The 21136-nt window shown below is 43.9% G+C and overlaps 1 protein-coding gene across 2 annotated transcripts; it reads left to right on the top strand.

Annotated features, from left to right (window-relative positions):
• Window positions 1-1923: 1923 nt before the first annotated feature.
• On the top strand, window positions 1924-19725 carry Acat1 (acetyl-CoA acetyltransferase 1). 2 transcript variants are annotated; one of them, XM_042683002.1, is made up of 12 exons: window positions 1924-2062; window positions 9156-9203; window positions 10073-10190; window positions 10433-10528; window positions 10742-10842; window positions 14249-14392; window positions 14739-14889; window positions 14986-15081; window positions 16665-16778; window positions 17237-17301; window positions 18998-19155; window positions 19440-19725. In XM_042683002.1, exons 1-12 carry the CDS (start codon window positions 1991-1993, stop codon window positions 19558-19560), a joined length of 1284 nt encoding a protein of 427 aa, XP_042538936.1. In that variant the 5' UTR covers window positions 1924-1990; the 3' UTR covers window positions 19561-19725. The 2 variants fall into 2 exon arrangements, with proteins under 2 accessions (XP_042538936.1, XP_042538937.1); XM_042683003.1 differs by having other exon boundaries at window positions 1925-2062; window positions 16665-16773; window positions 17232-17301.
• The last annotated feature ends 1411 nt before the right edge of the window (window positions 19726-21136 follow it).

Consider the following 21136-nt stretch of genomic DNA (forward strand, 5'->3'; position numbering starts at 1 on the left):
ATGCAGAGGGGTTTATGGCGATGAACCTGTTACATAACTGGCCTATATTAACCACAAAAGTAGCCATTATAAGTAGTCCTTTTACTGTTTTGTCTCCAAACCTAGCCATTATCCTTGGTGTCCTGACAGAACTGGTGCCAGTCACCAGCTTTGGCAGCCTGTCAAAACTGACAATCTTGTGCCAGACATAGTAAAGCATACCTATAATCCCACCACTTGGGAGGCTGAAGCAGGAAGGGGGTTTCCACTTGAAGGGCAGCCTAGGCTATGTAGCAACATCCTATGTCAGCAAACAGAAACACTGGCAGTTAACATTTATTAAACCAGACTAGTGGTTTTAAGATGTATCTTTTAAAATTCAACCTTTTCAATTAGGAATATGCATATATATGTGCACATATATATACACATACTCATATATATTACATAACATGCCGTATTATAACGATTTAGCTGGGTGTTGGTGGCTTACACCTGTATTCCTAGCTACTGAGGAGACAGATCTGAGGATCTTGGTTCAAAGTCGACCAGAGCAGGAAAGTCTATGAAACAACTCCAATTAACCACCAAGAAGCTGGATGGAAAGGGAGTTGTGGCTTTAATGGTAGAGTGCTAGGCTTGAGCGAAAAGTCACAGGGACCACATCAGGGCCTGAGGTCAAGCATCAGCACCAAAAAACAAGTATTTTTAAAGTTACGTATTTATACATACAAATGGTAAGTCTATATTGAGAAATCATACTTATTTCAGTTATGTTAATATGTGACATGGATTATATGGTTTTGTTTTTGTTTTTTTTTGTCGGTCGTGGGGCTTGAACTCTGGGTCTGGGCGCTGTCCCTCAGCTCTTCAGCTCAAGGCTAGCGCTCTACCACTTGAGCCACAGCGCCACTTCCGGTTTTCTGGTGGTTTATTGGAGATAGGAGTCTCACGGTCTCTCCTGCCTGAGCTGGCTTTGAACCACGATCCTCAGATCTCAGCCTCCTGAGTAGCTAGGATTACAGGCGTGAGCCACCAGCGCCCGGCTAAGTTCTATGTATTTTTGTATACTCATAAATATGCTATATAAAAAATTGATGTTGCAAAGTCACAAAGCTTTGTTGTCCTCTGCTGGAGGTCCAAAGCTGATCATGGCTCCACAGATGAGGGAATAGTCACAGATAACGTTTATTTTAGAGGAGAAGGCATAGAAAGCTACGCTGCACGATGCCGCCTCAGACCCCAGCTCTGCCACTTCCTGCGCAGCACGACCTCATTTAATGGAGGTTTTTTTTGTGCATTCATTATTTTAAACATTATTTAACAATATTCCCTTATCTTCCTCCCTCCCTCTCCCCCATACCGGGGCTTGAACCCAGGGCACAGGAGGCACTGTCCCTTAGCGGTCCACCACTTGAGTCACAGCTCCAGTGCCATCCAGCTAGTTGCTGGGTAATTGCAGATTAGAGTGCAGTGGACTTCCTGCCCGGGCTGGGTTTAGTCTGCTGTCCTCGCATCCCAGCCTCCCGAGTAGCTGGGATTGCAGGCGTGGGCCACCGGCTCAGCCCGGCCTATTCTTTCTGCAGACTTTCATGGATACTAAGTTAAAAGCCGAGGGGGTTCTTTTATAAGCACATGCATGCATTTTCTTCGTACGTGAGTTTTAGGGAGAAAGGCAGACTGGGCGAAGGAGGGGCTCGGGCGACACATAAACCAGTGTTCCCTGGAGCCAGTGGAGTGTCGCGTGCTTTCTGCCTTGGGTGGGTGCCCCCGCTCCCAGTCCCGGCGGTTACAGCTGTCAATTTTACACCGGGGCTGCCACCTTCGTCCGGCTCCGCGCTACGCCCCGCCCCTCCGTCGGCTGCGGGCCAATCGCCTCCAACCACGGCTGCTATTGGAGGAGCGGGAGGGGGAGGCGGGACCTGACGGGTTTGCTGGGTGTCTACGGTAGGAGGCCGCGTGGGCGCGCAGCTCCGGCCTTGCCCTTGACGCCACTGCCGGGGGGGAAGCCATGGCGGCGCTGGCGGTCTTTCTGCGTGGCGGTGTCCGCGGGTGCGGGGCTCTGCTTCGGAGGCCACTGCAGGTAAGCGGGGCTCGACGCTGGCGGGGCTCCGGAGGCCTCTGCCGCGGCGCCCTCAGCCTCCCGCCTAGGCCCGGGGAGAGCCCCGAAGTCGCTCCGCGCCCCGCACGCTCCCGAGGCCTGCGCGTCCGCGAGCCCGGGGCCTGCGCGTCCGCGAGCCCGGGGCCTGCGCGTCCGCGAGCCCGGGGCCTGCGCGCCCGCGAGCCCGGGGCCTGCGGCTCGGGCCGGCGCGGACGCGCCTGCACCTGCGCGCCCCGAAGGCCCGCGTTGGCGCTCGCCCAGCCTCACCTGCCCGCTGCGGCCTTGGCCCTTGCCAGGCCCCGTTCACCTTTGCTGTGACCTTTTCCCCGGGCCTCCCCCAAATCGCGTGCACCTTGTTGTCGGTGCCTTTGTTCGTGCGGTCGGTGAGGACGTCTTACCGGGCACAGTTAGCCGGGGACGCCCTTGTACACGGAAAGCTGGGGTGGTGTGCGTGTGCGCCTCACTGGTGCCTGTACTGGGGCTTGAACTCAGGGCCTCGCACACTCCAGCCATGCACGTCTCATGCATTTTGCTCGTTAATTGGAGATGAGGTTACATGGATTTTTCTGTTCCAGTTGGCTTTCAAGTGCAGTCCTCCAGATCTCAGTCTCCTGAGTAGTTAGGATGACAGGCTTGAGCCACTGGTGTCCGGAAATTGGTGTTGTTTTTTTTTTTCATTATAGAGTTGGGCAACAATTCATTCATTCCATAAACTAGGATAAGTGTTCCCAGGAAAGATGAGGTTTTGTTGCATATATTACATGTATGTATGAATGTTTTTGGAGTCAGGCTGGCCTTGAACTCTATTCTGTAACACCACATTCTCCCCCTCTTCCCCTCCCCCAGGGACCTCCCAAAATTCCCACTGAGCGACATTCCCAGCCCTTTTCATTTTGAGACCGATCTCACTAAATTGCTCAGAGTAGCCTCAAAGTCTTGATGCTCTTGCCTTAGCATCTAGAGTAGCAGCAATTACAGGCATGCCCACCAGGCCACTCCAAGGAGCCCTTATTTTGGAGGGGAGAGAGGACATGAGGATTGAGCCCAGACCTTCCCTTGCAAGGCAAAAACACTGGACCACTTGAGCTACTCCCCTCAAGCCTCTTGCTTTATTTAGAGATAGGGTCTCTGCCCAAGGTAGCCTCAAACTCAAGATCCTCCTGCCTTTTTCCTCCCAGCTGGGATTACAGGTGTGAGCCTCATACTTGGTTTCAAGCACAGTTTCTTTGTGTGTTTGTGAGCCAGTCCAGGGGCTTGAACTCAGGGTCTGGGCACTGTCCCTAAGGTGGTTTTGTTTTTTTGTTTTCTCAAGGCTAACACTTGAGCCACAGCTCCACTTTTGGCATTTTTGGGGTAGTTAATTGGAGATACGTATCTCCTGGGCTTTCCTGTCTTTCCTGTTTTAGGGTAATAACCTGAGTGTGCAGTGTTTGCATAACTTCAGGCAAGGAGACTGGATGGGTTGTGTCAAAGTGTACATTATTTTTGGGGGAGCTGTCATAACAAAATGCCCCAGACTGTATGGTGGCTTAGAACAGCAGAAACTTACTTTTTACAGTTGTGAAGGAGACTGGCAGTCAAAAATGAAAATGCCAGCCTGGTTGGGTAATAGTCTTTTTTTTTTTTTTTGGTCCGGTTGTGGGGCCTGAACTCTGGGCCTAGGCGCTGTCCCTCAGCTCTTCAGCTCAAGGCTAGCGCTCTACCACTTGAGCCACAGTGCCACTTCCGGCTTTTTTCTTTTTGCTTATGTGGTGCTGAGGAATCGAACCCAGGGCCTCAGGCATGCAAGGCAAGTGCTCTACCACTGAGCCACCTTCCCAGCCCCTGGGTAATAGTCTTCTTGGCTGTGTGTATTGGGGTGGGGGGCGGGAGGGAGGGTGGGAGAGGAGAGAGAGAGGTAGAGGCAGGCAGACATGTGCTTGTGCCTAGGATTTTCTGTTTTGTTTTTTTTTCCTGACCTTTACTCTGTATCCGACACCATTTCTAGCTCCTCTTCTGTGCTTTGATCCTGTAGCATTCCAGTCCTTTTCTTCCTTGTCCCTCTGTTGGGGATCCAGCCCAGAGCCTGTGCAGGCTACAAGTATTTCCACAGTCCTCCTTCTGTTTGTTTGTTGTTGTTTTTTTTTTTGCCAGTCCTGGGGTTTGAACTCAGGGACTGGGCACTGTCCCTGAGCTTCTTTTGCTCAAGACTTAGCACTCTACCACTTGAGCCACAACACCACTTCTGGCTTTTTCTGTTTATATGGTGCTGAGGAATCAAACCTAGGGCTTCATGCATGCAAGGCAAGCACTCTACCACTAAGCCACCTTCCCAGCTCTGTTCTGGTTCTTTTAGCGTTTATAGTGTTTAGGAAGACACAAGAGGTGAATGGAGAACTATGGGAACATGTGGGTGATCTTCAACATGGTCAGTTTAAAGAAATGTCACAGAGTTTTCTAGAGTCCTCCATCTCCACATAGTGCCTTTCTCCTGTTTCAGTCTGTCTCTGTGTCCAATCTCCCTCCCCTCTTTGTTTTGATGGCATACTTGAGTTTGAATTTAGGGCCTTACACTCATTTGGCTTGCTAGCTTAGATAGTACTCTACCAGTTGAACCATACCTCCAACCCCCAACTTTCCCTTTTTATAAGGACACCTATCAGGTTGGAATAGAGTCCACTGTAATGACCTCATCTTAACCTCTGTAAACACCCCATTTCCAAATAGGGTTAGCATTTCCTTTAGGGAAGACACAATTCAAACTAACACAATTCAACAGTCTGCCAGACAGTGCCAGAAGTTAACATAGCAGAGTGATTACACAAGATTTTTAACAGAAGGACTTTATAAAATACATAAAATGAACATAGATGTAAATGTTGGTTAAGATGAGCATAATTACTTGAGACGTTTATAAAGACATGAAGATAGGTTTGAGATGTCATGGGTTTACGAAAGAAAATTCTGATTTCTTTGTACAGATAATATGCATAAACACAAAGTAATCTGAGTGTTACTGCCAAGTCCTCTTTAGTTGAAAAGTTTAGAAATGATTTGCTTTCCCCAAATACTTTCTTGATAATGGTTCATTTTCTAATTTGTTGGACTGATTTTCAGTTATTTTCACAAATGTTATGTTTTTTGTTGTTTTGTCAATCTCCGTTCCTTGGCTTTTGCTCAAGGCTAGCGCTGTACCACAGCTCCACTTCCGGTTTTCTAGTGGTTAATTGGAGATGAGTCTCACACACTTTCCTGTCTGGGCTAGCTTCAGACTGTGATCTTCAAATCTCAGCCTCTGAGTAGCTAGGATTTCAGTCATGAGCCACTGGCGCCAGCTGAATTTTTTTTCTTATGCCAGATACCAGTGGCTCACACCTGTAATCCTAGCTACTCAGGAGGCTGAGCTCTGAGGACTGTGGTTCCCAGTCAGCCCAGGTAGGAAAGTCTTATGAAACTCATATCCAGATAAGTGCCAAATTGGGGCTGGGAAGGTGGCTCAGTGGTAGAGCGCTTGCCTTGCATGCCTGAGGCCCTGAGTTCGATTCCTCAGCACCACATAAGCAAAAAGAAAAAAGCTGGAAGTGGAGCTGTGGCTCAAGTGGTAGAGTGCTAGCCTTGAGCTGAAGAGGGACAGCACCCAGGCCCAGAGTTCAGGCCCCACGACCGGACCCCCCCAACAAACAAACAAACAAACAAACAAACAGATAAGTGCCAAAAAAGCCAGAGGTGGAGGAGCTATGGCTCAAGTAGTAGAATGCTGTAGCCTTAAGCATAAAAGCTCAAGGATAGTGCTTCAGGCTCTGAGTTCAAGCCCTAGGACACACACACACACACACACACACACGCACGCACGCGCGTACACGTCACCAACTGGGCTGGTGGCTAGTGCATGTAATCCTAAATACTCAGGGATCTCAGTTCGAAGCCAGCTTGGGCAGAAAAGTTGGTGAAACTCCATCAGCAGAATGTTATATTTGAGGTATAGTTCAAATGATAGAACATCATCTATGAACAAAAAGCCAAACAAGACTTTAAGGCCCTGATTTCAAGCCTCAGTACTGGTGCACACACAAATTGTCACCATCCACATTCTTAGGCAGCGAAGGATATAAACGTGACAATGTACTACTCTGAGGAAAAAGAGCAGTTGTCTTAAGTTCCTAAATTTCAGTGTAGAAGCCCAGTGGAGGCTCTGGAGTTAGTTGGCTAAGTAGCTGTGTGTGTGTGTGTGTGTGTGTGTGTGTGAATAAATTTCTTACACAGATGTATATTATGGTTATGCATGTGCTTACATGGCGCCTGTGTTTGTACACAGATAGGTATTTAACAATGTTATTTTGGGAGCTGGCTCTATGGTTTTCAGAGACATCTCCAAACCTAAGGCTCTGGTTCAGGGTCTGTGAAGTGTTTATTTGCCTTTGCCATACATTGTTGACCTTGCCCAGAGCCAACTGTGGTCAAGGGGAGAGGCAGAAGCCATTTCCAAGTGGACGGACAGTAAACAGGAAATATAGGCAACTGCTGGAGCTAAGTGAGGCGGCTCAAGTTCAGTGCAAGTGTGGGAGATGTTGACTTGCTTAGTGTTTTCAGGTGGGAGGAATCCCAGTCTGTTTGCATGCTCACAGAATGATCCAGAAGTGTAAGGGAGGAAGAGGTAGGGGAAGTGAGGATGCTTGTGGGTGTGCCTCTTCGCAAAGGCAACTGCAGATCTGATCCAGAACGAAGTGGAGATGGGCCAGCAGTCCGCAGCAAAACAAAACAAAGCCACAACAAAAACAAAACCCCAGGATTGTCTGCCCTAGCTGGCTTTGGGCCTTCATTCTCAGATCTCAACCTTCTGAATAGTTAGGACCACAGGTGTGAGACACTGGTGCCCTACCATGTAAGAATTTTATATTCAAATTTAGATCACAGATAACGAAAGGAAGAGTGTTTTTTGTTGTTGGTTGTGGGGTTTGAATTCAGGCTGCGTGTTGTCCCTGGGCTTTTCTACTCAAGGCTAGCACTCTACCACTTTGAGCCACAGCTTCACTTCTGGTTTTCTGGTGGTTAATTGGAGATAAGTCTCCCAGGCTCTCCTGCCTCTGCTAGCTTTGAACCCAGATCCTCAGATCTCAGACTCCTGAGTAGCTAGGGTTGCAGGTGTGAGCATCAATGCCCAGCTAAAGGGTGTACTTCTTTCTTCTACTTTTTTTTTTTGTCAGCCATGGGGCTTGAACTCAGGGGCCTGGGCGCTGCCCCTGAGCTTCTTTTGCTCAAGGCTAGTGCCCTACCACTTGAGCCACAGCTCCACTTCTGGCTTTTTTCTGTGTATGTGGTACTGAGGAATCAAACCCAGGGCCTCATGCATGCTAGCAAGCACTCTACCACTGAGCCCCATTCCCAGCCCGAGGAGTCCATCTACTGAGCAGACGTGCCTGGCCCACGTGTGCACACGTATGTCTACTGGCCAGTAGTACATACAGTCACTTGAGTGGATATGGGAAGCTGAGGGAAAACAAATACATGTTTTCCTAATCTAATGACCAGCTCTAAGTAGTACAGATACAGATTTAGTTTCTGTTCAGAGTCTGAAGGAACACAGGTTAGTGTAACAGCAACAAATAGCAGATGTTGGGTTAACATGAAATTTGAATGTGGAACTTCTGCCGGTCTGAGGCACTTCAGCGGGACCCCAGAATCTGAAGATCTCTGGTAGAGGATGCACAACTGTGAAGAGGACATTAAACAGTAACCATATCAAGATCGACTTACCTTTATTTCTTCATACTAGCGTTGGAAAGATTGCCTTGGATGCTGCCCTCATGTGGCTGTTCTCGTTCTTCACTTACTTGTGCAATCTACTTAGTTTCTGACTGCACAAGCTGCTGCTTTTGAGAGTTTTTATGCTTTCTGACATCATCATAGAAACTTACCTGTACTTTGTTCAGTGTAAATAGTCCAGTTTCACATCACCTCGGTCTCTGAACTTTACCCTATATTTTCAGAATGTCTCTTGGCATTTGTTCCAAATAACACCATGGAAAGAATTGTTTATTCTTCCTGCTTCTGTTAGAGATCATACTCGTGCACGTGCTAAGCTTCTTTCTCTCTCTCTCTCTCCCTCCCTCCCTCTCCCTCTTTCCCTCCCTTTCTTCTTCTTTCTCTTCCATTTGTGTGTGACTATAGCAGGGCTTGAACTCAGGACCTCCTGTTCTCACTTGGATTTTCTGCTCAAGGCTGTTTTCTACCACTGAACTGCACCTTTACTTCTGGCTTCTCGCTGATTAGGAATAAGAGTCTCTTAGATTTGTCTATTCAGGCCGGCTTCAAAACGCATTCCTTGGATCTCAGCCTCTAGAGAAGCTAGGATTATATGGGCTGACTTCTTTCTTTGTAGATGGGGAGAAATACCAGATTTTTACTTAAAAATATTTTTTAAACAGAGATAATATTTTCTTGGAGACCCTAAGATCATGTAATTTAGAATTTTGAATTCAACCACATTTTCCTCAGGTAAAGTAAGGAGGATCGTGAGTTCCAGGCTGACCTGGGCCATGGAGCAAGTTGCAGGCCAGCCCATGTGACCTAATGAGACCCTGTGTCACAAACAAAACAAAAACCCAACAGCCACATAAGGAAACTACATTTTAGGAAGTAAAGACTTTTTTTTTTGTCGGTCGTGGGGCTTGAACTCTTGGCCTTAGTGCTGTCCCTCAGCTCTTCAACTCAAGGCTAGTGCTCTACCAACTTGAGCCACAGTGCTATTTCTGGCTTTTTCTGATTATGTGGTACTGAGTAACCGAACCCAGGTCCTAAGCATGCAAAGCAAGTGCTCTACCAGCTCTTAAAAAGTGTTCCCAGTGTTCCCAGCTCTTAAAAAGACAAATTTTAAAGTGATAAACTCATGAAACAAGTTAAAATGTTCATTTCCATTGAACCAAAAAAGTAATGTTTTTAAGTCATTTCTTTCTGATCTACAGAAGTTTAATTTATATGTAGACACTAGAAAACTTGGAAACAGAGCCTAAAAAAATGTAGGAAGAAGTTGCCATAATCCATTACTGACAAGTATAAAATTATATTGATATTACATTATAACACCTATTTCTTACAGGAAATAAGATACACGGAGCGCAACTATGTATCAAAACCTACTTTAAATGTAAGTACCCATTTAATTGTGCCTTGAAATTTCAAGAATTTACAAGCAAACATGTATTTATACCTTGGGAGTATTTGAAGGTTAACACATAATTTACACAGTGGTTAGCAAAGCTAGCTATTCATACCTGAAGCTCCTACATTAATCTTTTTATAGCATTTTCCTTACTATCTCACTAGGAAATGTGGTCTTTGGCTGTGTCCCATCTTGCATATGCATCTCCATTTCTAGCCCAGAGTTCCCGTCAGTAGCAGAGCTTTCGGTTGGGTTGTTTGTTATGTAGTCAGCAAGGGTAAAGTGAGCATTTCTTAAATTTCTTCTTTTTGCTGGTCCTGGGGCTTGAACTCAGGGCCTGGGCACTGGCCTTGAGCCTCTACCAACTGAGCCACAGTGCTACTTCCTGCTTTTTCTGTTTATGTGGTACTGAGGAATCAAACCCAGGGCTTCATGCATGCTAGGCAACCGTTCTACCACTAAGCCACATTCCCAGCCCCCATTTCTTAAATTTCCGGACTGAGTAATAGAATTAAAACTTCAGGTTCTTACCTTCTGACCTCAACCTGCTGAAGAGAGCTGATCTTTATATAGAGTTCATTTGTCTAGGTTTTCTTTTCTGTTTTGTAGTATTGACCATCAAACTTAGTCTTGCTATGCATGAACTCTACCACTGCGCTGTACCTAGACCTTGTCTCTTCTATTAGGTCTTACATCACACAGCACTGACATGTTTTAAAGCTGTTCAAATCTTGTTGAATTATTGATGACAATTATTCATGGAAATAATGTTTTTTATAGGACCATGTATGAATTATGCTGATGTAATGAAAGCTGTGTCCTCTAGTACTTCTGACCATCTTGTGTCTTGCCAGGAAGTGGTTATAGTCAGTGCTACCAGAACACCCATTGGATCCTTTCTAGGCAGCCTTTCCTCTCTGTCAGCCACCAAGCTTGGTTCTGTTGCAATCAAGGAAGCTGTTGAAAAGGCAGGTCAGTGCTTGCTTTGCCTTTTCTGTTAAAGGGGCACTATTATCTCCTACTGACTGTGTATATCTTTTCGAAGTGATAGAATGCTAATTTCTGAATTCTTTCCGTTCAGTGGTAGGGCCATAAGTTCCAGCCCCAGCATCTCTCCCCCCTGTAATCATTCCGACTATGTAACCTCATGCAGTTTGTTATCATTAATTATTAAATCGAGCAAAAATAGTGAAATACCCTTTTGGTGTTTGTAGGGATCCCAAAGGAAGAAGTGAAAGAGGCCTACATGGGAAATGTAATACAAAGCGGTCAAGGACAAGCCCCTGCCCGACAAGCAGTACTGGGCGCAGGTACCCTAACACATTGCTCCTTTCATACTTCCGTTGTTTGTGTCAAGATGAAGCCATTTGAGATTAAATAAAATTGTAAATGTGCAACACTGATTAACCACAGACAGGAGAAAATTTGCAAATTACAGTAACATGCTCTTTTCTGTCACTGCAAATTCTGTTGCTGTGCTTTGGGAGTATCTGTTCAAAAATCTGACTTCACATTGGTTTCAGGCTTGCCAATTTCTACGCCATGCACCACCGTCAACAAGGTTTGTGCGTCAGGAATGAAGGCCATCATGTTGGCCTCTCAAAATCTTATGTGTGGACACCAGGTGAGAAGCACATTCTTCATCTACTAATTAAAGTAAAATGTAGGGCTGGGAAGGTGGCTCAGTGGTAGAGTGCTTGCCTTGCATGCTTGAGGCCCTGGGTTCGATTCCTCAGCACCACATAAGCAAAAAGAAAAAAAGCCAGAAGTGGCGCTGTGGCTCAAGTGGTAGAGCGCTAGCCTTGAGCTGAAGAGCTGAGGGACAGCGCCCAGGTCCAGAGTTCAGGCCCACGACTGGACCAAAAAAAAAAAAAAAAAAAGTAAAATGTAATCCTAAAGGATCCTAAAAATTGAAGCATATTCATATTTACGCTTTAGAAATCAGAAGTTTTCTTTCTGTTGGTTGTGGGACTTGCAGGCCTGGGCGTTCTCCCTCAGCTTTTCTGCTCAAGGCTAGCGCTCTACCTCTCTGAGCCATAGCTTCACTTCTGGATTTTGAGTGGTTAATTGGTGATTAGAGTCTCATGGGAACTTTTCTGCCTGGGCTGGCTTTGAACCACGATCCTCAGATCACAGCCTTCTGAGTAGCTAGGATTATAGGTGTGAGCCACTGGCACCCAGCGAAATGTTTTCTTGTCTCAGATCGTCAGGAGTATCTGCATTGAAGAAGAGATCAAAATGAGGGTGCAAATGTATTGCCAGGTTGGCAACACACAGTTGTAATCCCAGCACTGGGGAGGCTGAGGCAAGAGGATTTTGAGTTTCGGGCTAGGCTGGGGCTACATAGCAAGACCTTGCCTTAAAAAAAAACAAGCCGGGCATTGCTTGCTCATGCCTGTAATCCTAGCTACTCAGGAGGCTGAGATCTGAGGATCACGGTTCAAAGCCGGCCCGGGCAGGGAAGTCTGAGAAACTCTTATCTCCAATAAAGCACCAGAAAACCGGAAGTGGCGCTGTGGCTCAAGTGGTAGAGTGCTCACCTTGAGCTGAAGAGCTGAGGGACGGCGCCCAGGCCCAGAGTTCAAGCCTCACAACTGACAAAAACAAACAAAAACTTAAATGAGTAGTTTTTGCTAAGGTATTGTATAACTCTAAAGAGACTTACTCAGATGGTACAGGTCTATACTTAGGAGGCAGAAGACCAGCCTGGACTAGGTAAATGAAACCCTATCTCAAAAACAAAATATAGACAAACTGTAGGGCTAGGCCATGGCTCAAGTGGTAGAATGAATACCTTGTAAGCCTGAAGCCCTGAGTTCAATGTCTGGTACTATTAAAAAAGAGAAGTCTTATTCTGAGGTTTTTTAGGTGATTAAGTTAGTGTTGACACCTTTATGCCCAGATGAGGAAGAGTAGACTAAAGGTAGCCACAAACACAAAATTTTAGCACCAGGATGAGAAAGAAATCTACTTCTATTGAGTGCATGCCAACCTATCAGGATTGTGTGGTATTTGCACTATCTCATAAGAATGCAAATATGTATATGTGGCCAAAGCTATCACTCCTGCTCTGCTTTGTTTGCAATTTGAAAGCCAGCCAAAAAGGAGAGAAAAAGAGGATGGAGTGATACCCTGAGCTACTGCACTCTAAAAGCACTGACTCCACATGCTAAAACCTCAAATGGGACAGAGGTAGTAATCCAGCTCTCCCTCTCCCTTGCCCTCTCCCAGCACCTCAGTATCAGCAGGCTGAATGCCCTGCCACTGGAAAGCAGAGGAACTTTCAAGTTGTCAAACCTCTGGGTCCCACTTAATGTCTTGATGAGTTAGCACCAGGAACTGTAGTCTATTGAGATGAGTGACATTCTGTATGTCCCTGGATATATCCAGATGGGCTCCTGTTGTTCAGTGTTAAATATTGCTGTACACACACACACAGGCTGTTGTTGTGGATCTGACTCCTAAGTACTAACTTCAAATCTTAGTTCTGCCCTTTATTAGCTGAGTACCTATAGTGAGTCTCTAGAATGGTGATTGAACATCCTTATCAGGTCTGTAGGGGAAATTTCTAGGAGTAGCTTGGTGGGAGGATTCAAAAATTTCCATACTTTCTAATGCTTTTTATGAAGTTGTACTGGCTCTGCTTTTCAAAAGTTGTGTGAGCCCATTTGTCTACTTCTTCACCAACAAATCTTTGCCAAACTAGTAGATGGAAAATGGTAAAGGCTTGTTTAAATGTTCCAAAATGAAGTGACATCTTGGTTTATTGTGGTTCTTTGTACAACAGTGAAATACTTCTTTTTGATGAAAGATTCTGAGAATTGGGCTGGGAAGGTGGCTCATTGGTAGAGCGCTTGCCTTGCATGCATGAGGCCCTGGGTTTGATTCCTCAGCACCACATAAGCAAAAAGAAAAAAAAAAAGCTGGAAGTGGCGCTGTGGCTCAAGTGGTAGAGCGCTAGCCTTGAGCTGAAGAGCTGAGGGACAACACCCAGGCCCAGAGTTCAGACCCCACGACCGGACCCCCCCAAAAAAAAGATTCTGAGAATTGATTTCAATTTTGTATACATGTTTTGTATTTAGAAATTTGTTATAAATTATATAACATAATTTGTTATAAATTTATAATGAAAGTGAATTTCTTTCATTGACTTTAGGAAAAGTTTAAGTATCAAATCTGTGTGCCAGGGCCCCAAGGAGCCTAGTCGCACAGGAAGCTTTGACATGCACTCATAGCTATGCCACAGACATTTATTAACTAAGAGCACCTTATGGTAACTAGGAAATGATTCCAGAAAGGTGTAGAAATAGGTGCACATGCATAGTTTTTTTTTGTTGTTGTTGTTGGTTGTGGGGCCTAAATTCTGGGCCTGGGCACTGTCCCCCAGCTCTTCAGCTCAAGGCGAGCACTCTACCACTTGATCTACAGCACCATTTCCGGTTTTCTGGTGGTTTATTGGAGATAAGAGTTTCACGGACCGTGCTGGCTTTGAACCTCGATCCTTAGATCTCAGCCTCCTGAGTAGTTAGGATTATAGGCGTGAGCCATCGGCGCCCGGCTGATTTTTTTTTTTAAACACTAAGTTCCTGAGTTCTTGGAAAGTGTACAATGATGAATTCTAGCCAGAAGGACTCAGATGAGTGGAGATGGTGTTTGGTAGAGAAAAGGTTGCACATCACAAGGTCAAGTGGAAAATGACTACACCTTTCCAGGAAGAGTATTTCAGTCAAGAAAGCAGCATTATTTCCGTGAACCAAGTTCTTCTCATCCTTGAGAAGACGTTACATTTTTTAGCAGTATCAATGAAACACAAGATTATGATCTTACATGAAAAGATTTTTTTTTCATTTTTAATAGTCTGCTTATTATAATCTTAATTCTCATTACACATTTTGTACCATTTGTCAGGGTCAAGGAGTAAGACTTGGCATTGGTCTAGCCAATGCAACTTGAGTTCTAATGCTAGCTATGTAAAGACTAGAGTGTGTTTGCAAACCCTTGAACTGATGCCATCTTGCATTGCTGAGCAGGACGTGATGGTGGCTGGGGGCATGGAGAGCATGTCCACCGTTCCATACGTGATGCCCCGCGGAGCCACACCCTACGGAGGTGTGAAACTTGAAGATCTGATTGTGAAAGATGGGCTAACTGATGTCTACAATAAAATTCACATGGTAAATGCTGTTTTTTAATAGAGGGTGCCATGTAATACATACTTGATTTTTCTTAATATATTTTAGAAACTGAACTAAATACAGAGTGGTTGACGTTAGCCTTTCATGTTAGGGAAATATTTTTTTCTGTCTATTGTATCAGCATAGCTCAGATGTTGAAAAAATTGCCCCTCACTTGAACAGGGCACTATCTGACTCCCAAAATAGCCAGTATTTGAAGGTAAGGCACGAGAAGTTATCTAGTTAGTATATAAGAGAGAGAAGAAGGTTAAGAAAGTAAAATTAATTGCCAGTTTACCAAATTATGTAAACTTGACTGGTTTATAAAAACATCTCAAATGATCAGGGCAACTGTGCTGAGAATACTGCAAAGAAGCTAAGCATTTCCCGAGAAGAACAGGATGCGTACGCCATCAGCTCCTACAAGCGAAGTCAAGCAGCGTGGGAAGGTGGGAAGTTTGGAAGTGAAATCGCACCCGTCACAGTGACAGTAAAAGGTAGACCATGCTGCAAAGTACATTTTTTAAATCCCTTCCCCCTTTTGACTGAATGATTTTTGCTGAGTTTATGCTGGTTTTACATTTAAATTTTAGGTAAACCAGACATAGTGGTAAAAGAAGATGAAGAATATAAGCGGGTTGACTTTAGTAAAGTTCCAAAACTGAAGACGGTTTTCCAAAAAGAAAATGGTAAGTAGGAAGCTATCAGATAGAATAAATTGAGTTAATATACTGTATTTGTTCTTGGACTTGCCTAAGGGCTAAAAAAGTAACTGTACAAAACATCTGTATATTATCTCAAACTCAAATGAAACTAACAAAATATTAGGATTATTTTTCACATGCAGGTCATATCCAAGTATGGGTAACTGAAAGTTGGGTTGGGTTTGTATGGCATTTTTGCCAGTCCTTTGGTTTGAACTCAGGCCTGGGCACTGTTCTTGAGCTTCTTTTGCTCAAAGCTAGTACTCTACCACTTGAGCCACATCACCACTTCTAGCTTTTTGTTTATGTGGTACTGAGGAATCAAACCCAGGGCAAGCCCTCTACCACTAAGCCACATTCTCAGCCCTCTAAGTCCCTATTAATGACTAGGATGATAGCTAGGGCCTGGCATAGTAGTAAGTCCTCAATAACTGTTGACGGTTTATACAAACGGGATGTAAATGTTCTAAGTATCTTTATGTGAGGAAGGGTGCTGGAGATGAAACCTGAGGCCTCACATAGGTTAGGCAAATACTCTACCTTTGAGTTAAACCCCTAGCCCTAAATTTCTAAATCAACTGTTGGGAAATCCAAGGAGCAATAGAACTTCTGTTTACTGGGCTATATAGAGGTTATTTTTACCTTCATTATCTGTAGAGAGTTTTGGTAATCTGAAGTTCTTTCCACTTTTCAAATTCAAGTGTAGGGTAGGCCAATCTTTATTGTTTTTAGCATCATATAAAATTTTTACTGCAAGAGTATGTTTTAATAATTTTAGTATCAGTCTATTATTTAGTTTTTAAAAAATAAGAACTTAATGATATATTATAAAATTCTTAAAAGTATGCTTCATACACTAAATGGATTGGCATCTAAAAAGTATTTTACCTAGAACTTGTACAATACAGTCTTCTCAGTAACTTCCAGAACTTCTTACAAAATATCCTATTTTAGGACACAAAGAAAATCTTAGCAAATATAAGAAAATTGAAATAACTTCTCTGACTATAGTGGAATTAGACTAGAATTCAAACAACATATACTACAGAAAATATGCAGACAACCGATTGTTGAATAACTGCTGGGTTAACTGAAGAAAGGAGGGAAATAAAAAGGTTACTGGGCTGGGTTTTGGGGGCTCACGCCTGTAATCCTAGCTACTCTGGAGGCTGAGATCTGAGGATCATGGTTCATAGGCATCTTGGGCAGGAAAGTCTGTGAGACTCTTAGCTCTAATTAACCACCAGAAAGCTGGAAGTGGCGCTGTGGCTCAAGTGGTAGAGCACTAGCCTTGAGCTGAAGAGCTGAGGGACAGCGCTCAGCTCTCCCTCATGCCATAATGCATGTGTGTCTGAGCCAACTTTGAGAAAATTGCTGCTAAACATAAGGCCCTCTTACACTGTGTAGTACTTTGATACACCCCCAGGGCAAGAACCATGTCCATCCATAGTTGTCATACACTTGGTAACCCAGACAATGCTCAGGTATTTGCTAAGTTGAACCAGATGAATCCAGTATGGAGCCCTGTTGATTCCCCCCCCCCCCCCCCCCCATGCCACTGTTTTCAGGCACAGTGACAGCTGCCAACGCCAGCACCCTGAATGACGGAGCTGCTGCTGTGGTCCTGATGACGGCAGATGCTGCTAAGAGGCTCAATGCTAAGCCGCTGGCTCGAATAATAGGTAGGGGCATCCTGACCTGGGTTGTTCCTAGACTTCTACCTGGAGAAGGAATCGCTTCTCCTGTCTCCAGGTTTTACTTTGGGGCAGAATTTTACTGATACTCGAACAGCTGTTAAGACATAGATTATAACTTAAAACAAAGCATGTTTTCTACTTTACATGAGTAGGAGAGAAGGTCCATGGTTTTGCCTAGAAAGGCAGTCAGCTAGAGTATGGGAGTAGAAGCCTAAAAATATAGCAAAAAAAACCCCAAAACAAAAAACCCTTACATGCTCAGTACTTACTGATTCTGTAGCTGAAGACAAGCCTGTTTTTGCCTTTAGAATCTAAGTAGAATTAGAGAGGGGTCAGAAATAAAAGCATGCAATAAAGCTTGGTAGGCTTTTACGTACTTTATACAAGTTACAAGTAAGGTTATGGGTGCTGGTACAATGCTTTAACACTATTCTTTTGTGCAGCATTTGCTGATGCTGCTGTAGACCCTATTGACTTCCCAGTTGCACCTGCCTACGCCGTCCCTAAGGTGAGAAAAAGTGAGCGCCTGCATCCATCCATTGTGCCCTCTGGTTTGGTTTTATTGCAGTTTGCAAAGGAGATAGCTGGATTTCAAATGTTGCCACTCCTGAAAGCAGTAAGAATACAACAGCACAGAACAGCCTGCTCTGTTTATCTGCTCTTCTTTAGAGTAGATAAACAGTATCTAACTGAAGTGCTTGAAAGTGATACTGAATGCACACACTGGAACAGAAAGCACACAGGAAAAGTCACTGTGACAAAGGAATGAAAATGGTCCCCAACAGAAAACTCCCAGAGGCATCTCCATTCTGAAAAGAGACTACTAGCAGCAGGGATTTAGAGCAAGGAGTATCTGAGACAATAAAACTCTACACATTCCCAGTGGTGCGGAAGGGCAGAGGCAAGTCTGTACAAGGGATAAAAGGAGGTGTTGAGGTAGTTGGGAAGGTTCTAGCTAAGATCATGTAAGTCTGCAACAATTACATGCTTCCAAGAGGGCCTTACCCTGAGACCTGGACTTCTGAGACCAGCACCAGAAGGAAGAAGAATGGGTGGAAAAGTGTAACACACACACACACACACACACACACACATCCCTACCCCTGCATAGAGGTAACAGGATCTCAGGAATATAGAAAGTGGATGCAATAGCTGGGCCCCAGTGGCTCAACGCCTGTAATCCTAGCTACTCAGGAGGCTGAGTGAGATCTGAGGATCATGGTACAGCCCAGGCAGGAAAGTCTGTGAGACTCTTATCTCAGATAAACTACCAGAAAACTAGAAGTGGCGCTGTGGCTTTAGAGTGCAAGCCTTGCGTTTAAGAGCTGAGGGATAGTGCCCATGTCTAGAGTTCAAGTCCCACAAACGACCCCCCGCCCCCAAAGAAAAGAAAGAATGCAGAGTAAAAAGCAATATGGTGAAAAATTTTAAAGGGCACTACCAATTTATAAAGGAGTTAATGTAAAGACAGCCACTAGCACAAAAATGGTGAGGAACTGCTCAAACATCTTATGAAAACCTTTATACCAGGTATTGGGGGAAGCTAAAATAACGGGAAATAAAAAGGATTTTGAAATTTAAAAAAATCTCCATTTATCTTTGTATTTTGACAGGAATTTGGTTTTGAACTCAGGGCCCTGTGCTCACTAGGCAGTTGCGCTACCATTTGGGCCGGGCCTTCAGACATTATTTTGCTCTGGCTATTTTTGAGATTTGCTTTTTGGCCAGGATGGCCTAGATAGACTATTTATGCTTCCCACTGTACCTGAGGTGATAGGCACGTGCATGGGCTGCCATGCCCGAACTTTCAAAAGGTATGTCAGTTTCATTGTGTTAATGCCAGATACTACTGAAGCCACTTGATAGCCTGGGATTTGGGCAACACAGGCTTTTACTTCAGCGTAAATTACTAATATTAGCACAGATCACACAGTGTACTTCACAATAATTTGGAGGGTTATAGGATGCCATGATTAACTTTTCCCATGAGACGGGTTCTCCCAAATGTTTTTTTTTTTTTGGCCTCAGTTGATTGAAATCCTCCCCAAGGGACTAGCATAATAAATGTGAACTACCTCTTAACTAAGGAAATGTATGTTTAAATAACTAATGGCAAGGGAATAGAAGCCAGCACTGTAGGAGCTCCAGAAAACAATGAAAATGTGCTAATTATTTGAATATCATTTGTCTCTTAAAAAATTTAGGTTCTTAAAGATGCAGGATTGAAAAAAGAAGACATTGCAATGTGGGAAGTAAATGAAGCCTTTAGTGTGGTGGTGCTAGCCAACATTAAGATGCTAGATGTGGACCCCTCAAAAGTGAATCTTCATGGAGGAGCAGTCTCTCTGGGGCATCCGATTGGGTAGGTAAACAATTATGTCTAGGTTAACAGCTAGGTAATTTGCTAAGGCAAAGACCATTTCTATCTCAGTATCATACCTACAGTAAAAAGAACTAAAGATCTATGCTTAGTCTTTTAGAAGAGCCATGACCCTGAAATAAATCTCCTACATTGAAGAAAAGCAGTTTAATGGAGCTGTAAGGAGTGGCTAATTTTTTCAAGAAGTTGGCTTGGACTAGCAATATTTCATTGTTAGCCGTAAATTCTGTTCGCCATTAAAGAACTGAATGCTTTCTGAATCCTAGGATGTCTGGAGCCCGGATTGTTGTTCATTTGGTCCATGCCTTGAAGCAAGGAGAATTTGGTCTTGCCAGTATTTGCAATGGAGGAGGAGGTGCTTCTGCTATACTGATTGAGAAGCTGTAGACAACCCTATGTGACGAAAAACTTTGTAAAATCAATGGCATCCTGGGTTAGTAGCTTGTATTGATAATGATTTCATTTTTTATTATTTTCTATATTTTTAAAAACAAAGTGAACCCCATCCTGAAAGTTACTGAAATTACAAATAAATTTTTTCTTCTGTTTTGAGTTTTTCTGATCCTTTAAAATCAAATATTTGTGCATAATGAACCTATACTAGATAAAATACCAGTATATAATTATGAGAGAATGAATCATTTCTGTAGGTGACAGATGTTAAATTATTTGCAAGGGTAAGCAACTCTTTTTTGACAAGGGCCGTTACTTATAACTTCAGCCAAGAGCCTATAGCCTACATTTATGAAATTTGTGTTGAGAAAATTTCAAGTCACATGTGAAGTCCTTGGTAGGATTAAACCAAATGGTTTCAGAGGTCTTTATGACTTGCAGACATTAAAGTGAGAACTAGCTCTTGTGGGCAAATAAGCAATGGCACATATCGCTAGTCAAGCCAAACCAGTGTGTACAACAGCATTCCAAATGCTCAGTCTGGATTAGGGGAAATTCCTTAGAACCTCAACATTCAGGGGTGGGAGTAACAAGAGGCAGAACAAAGTTCTGGGACTTGAGCTTTTCATTAATGACAATGGTGGAGATAAATGGAGAGACTGACACATTGCCTGTAAAAGATGTTTTTGTTGTTGGTCTTGGGGCTTGAACTCTGGGACTGGAACTCTGGGATTGGGTGCTGTCCCTCAGCTCTTCAGCTCAAGGCTAGTACTCTCACTTGAGCCACAGTGCCACTTCCAGTTTTCTGGTGGTTTACTGGAAATAAGAATTTCACAGACTTTCCTGCCCAGGCTGGTTTTGAACCATGATCCTCAGATCTCAGCCTCCTAAGTAGCTAGGATTACAGGCGTGAGCCCAGCTTAAAGGAGTATTTTTAATGTACAAGGGGAATTTTATTTTGTAATGTCCACAGATTTACCTCCTCTGTCAATCCCAATCTCAAGCTTCACTGTTCCATTTCCTATACATATACATAGTAGTTTGTTCACCTTCCTTCAGCCTATTTGCCTCTTCCATCCCACTAACACCCACACTCCAGAAAGGCCATGTTTCATCTTCCTAACGTGCATTTTTAAAGTACATGGTACCTGTTCAGAAGGATTTGCTGTGGTATTTCAACATGCACATATAGTACTAATCAGAGCTGACCTGTCCCCCTATTATTCAACAGCTCTTAATGGGTTTGGTCTTACTATCCCCATTCACAGATGCAATGTACTTCAGTAGTATGATCCTGGACCATTCTTCTAATCTCAAATCAATGTGTACATACATAAATGTGTAGATATTATGTATATATAATTTACACACACGAAACCTTGTTATGTTTACTATGTTTATTCTCAGGTCTACCATCCACATGAGAAAATGCACAATCTTTGTTCTTCTAAACCTGGCTTACCTTGGGTAATATGGTCTTCAGATCCATCCATTTCCCCTTAAAGGCCAGCTTCATTGTTCCTTATGAGTAATGCTCCACATTTTCTCGATTCAATCAGTTGTAGCGCAT

Source organism: Dipodomys spectabilis, unplaced genomic scaffold (genome assembly GCF_019054845.1).
Source record: "Dipodomys spectabilis isolate Male_0828 unplaced genomic scaffold, ASM1905484v1 ptg000076l, whole genome shotgun sequence".
In the NCBI taxonomy this organism is placed as follows: Eukaryota; Metazoa; Chordata; class Mammalia; order Rodentia; family Heteromyidae; genus Dipodomys; species Dipodomys spectabilis.

Excerpts from the sequence above, each read along its gene's own strand:
- Acat1 (XM_042683002.1), top strand. The coding sequence starts at position 1,991 with ATGGCGGCGCTGGCGGTCTTTCTGCGTGGCGGTGTCCGCGGGTGCGGG. Across the intron at positions 10,843-14,248 it reads ATCTTATGTGTGGACACCAG|GACGTGATGGTGGCTGGGGG; the intron begins GTGAGAAGCACA and ends ATTGCTGAGCAG. Across the intron at positions 14,393-14,738 it reads TCTACAATAAAATTCACATG|GGCAACTGTGCTGAGAATAC; the intron begins GTAAATGCTGTT and ends TCAAATGATCAG.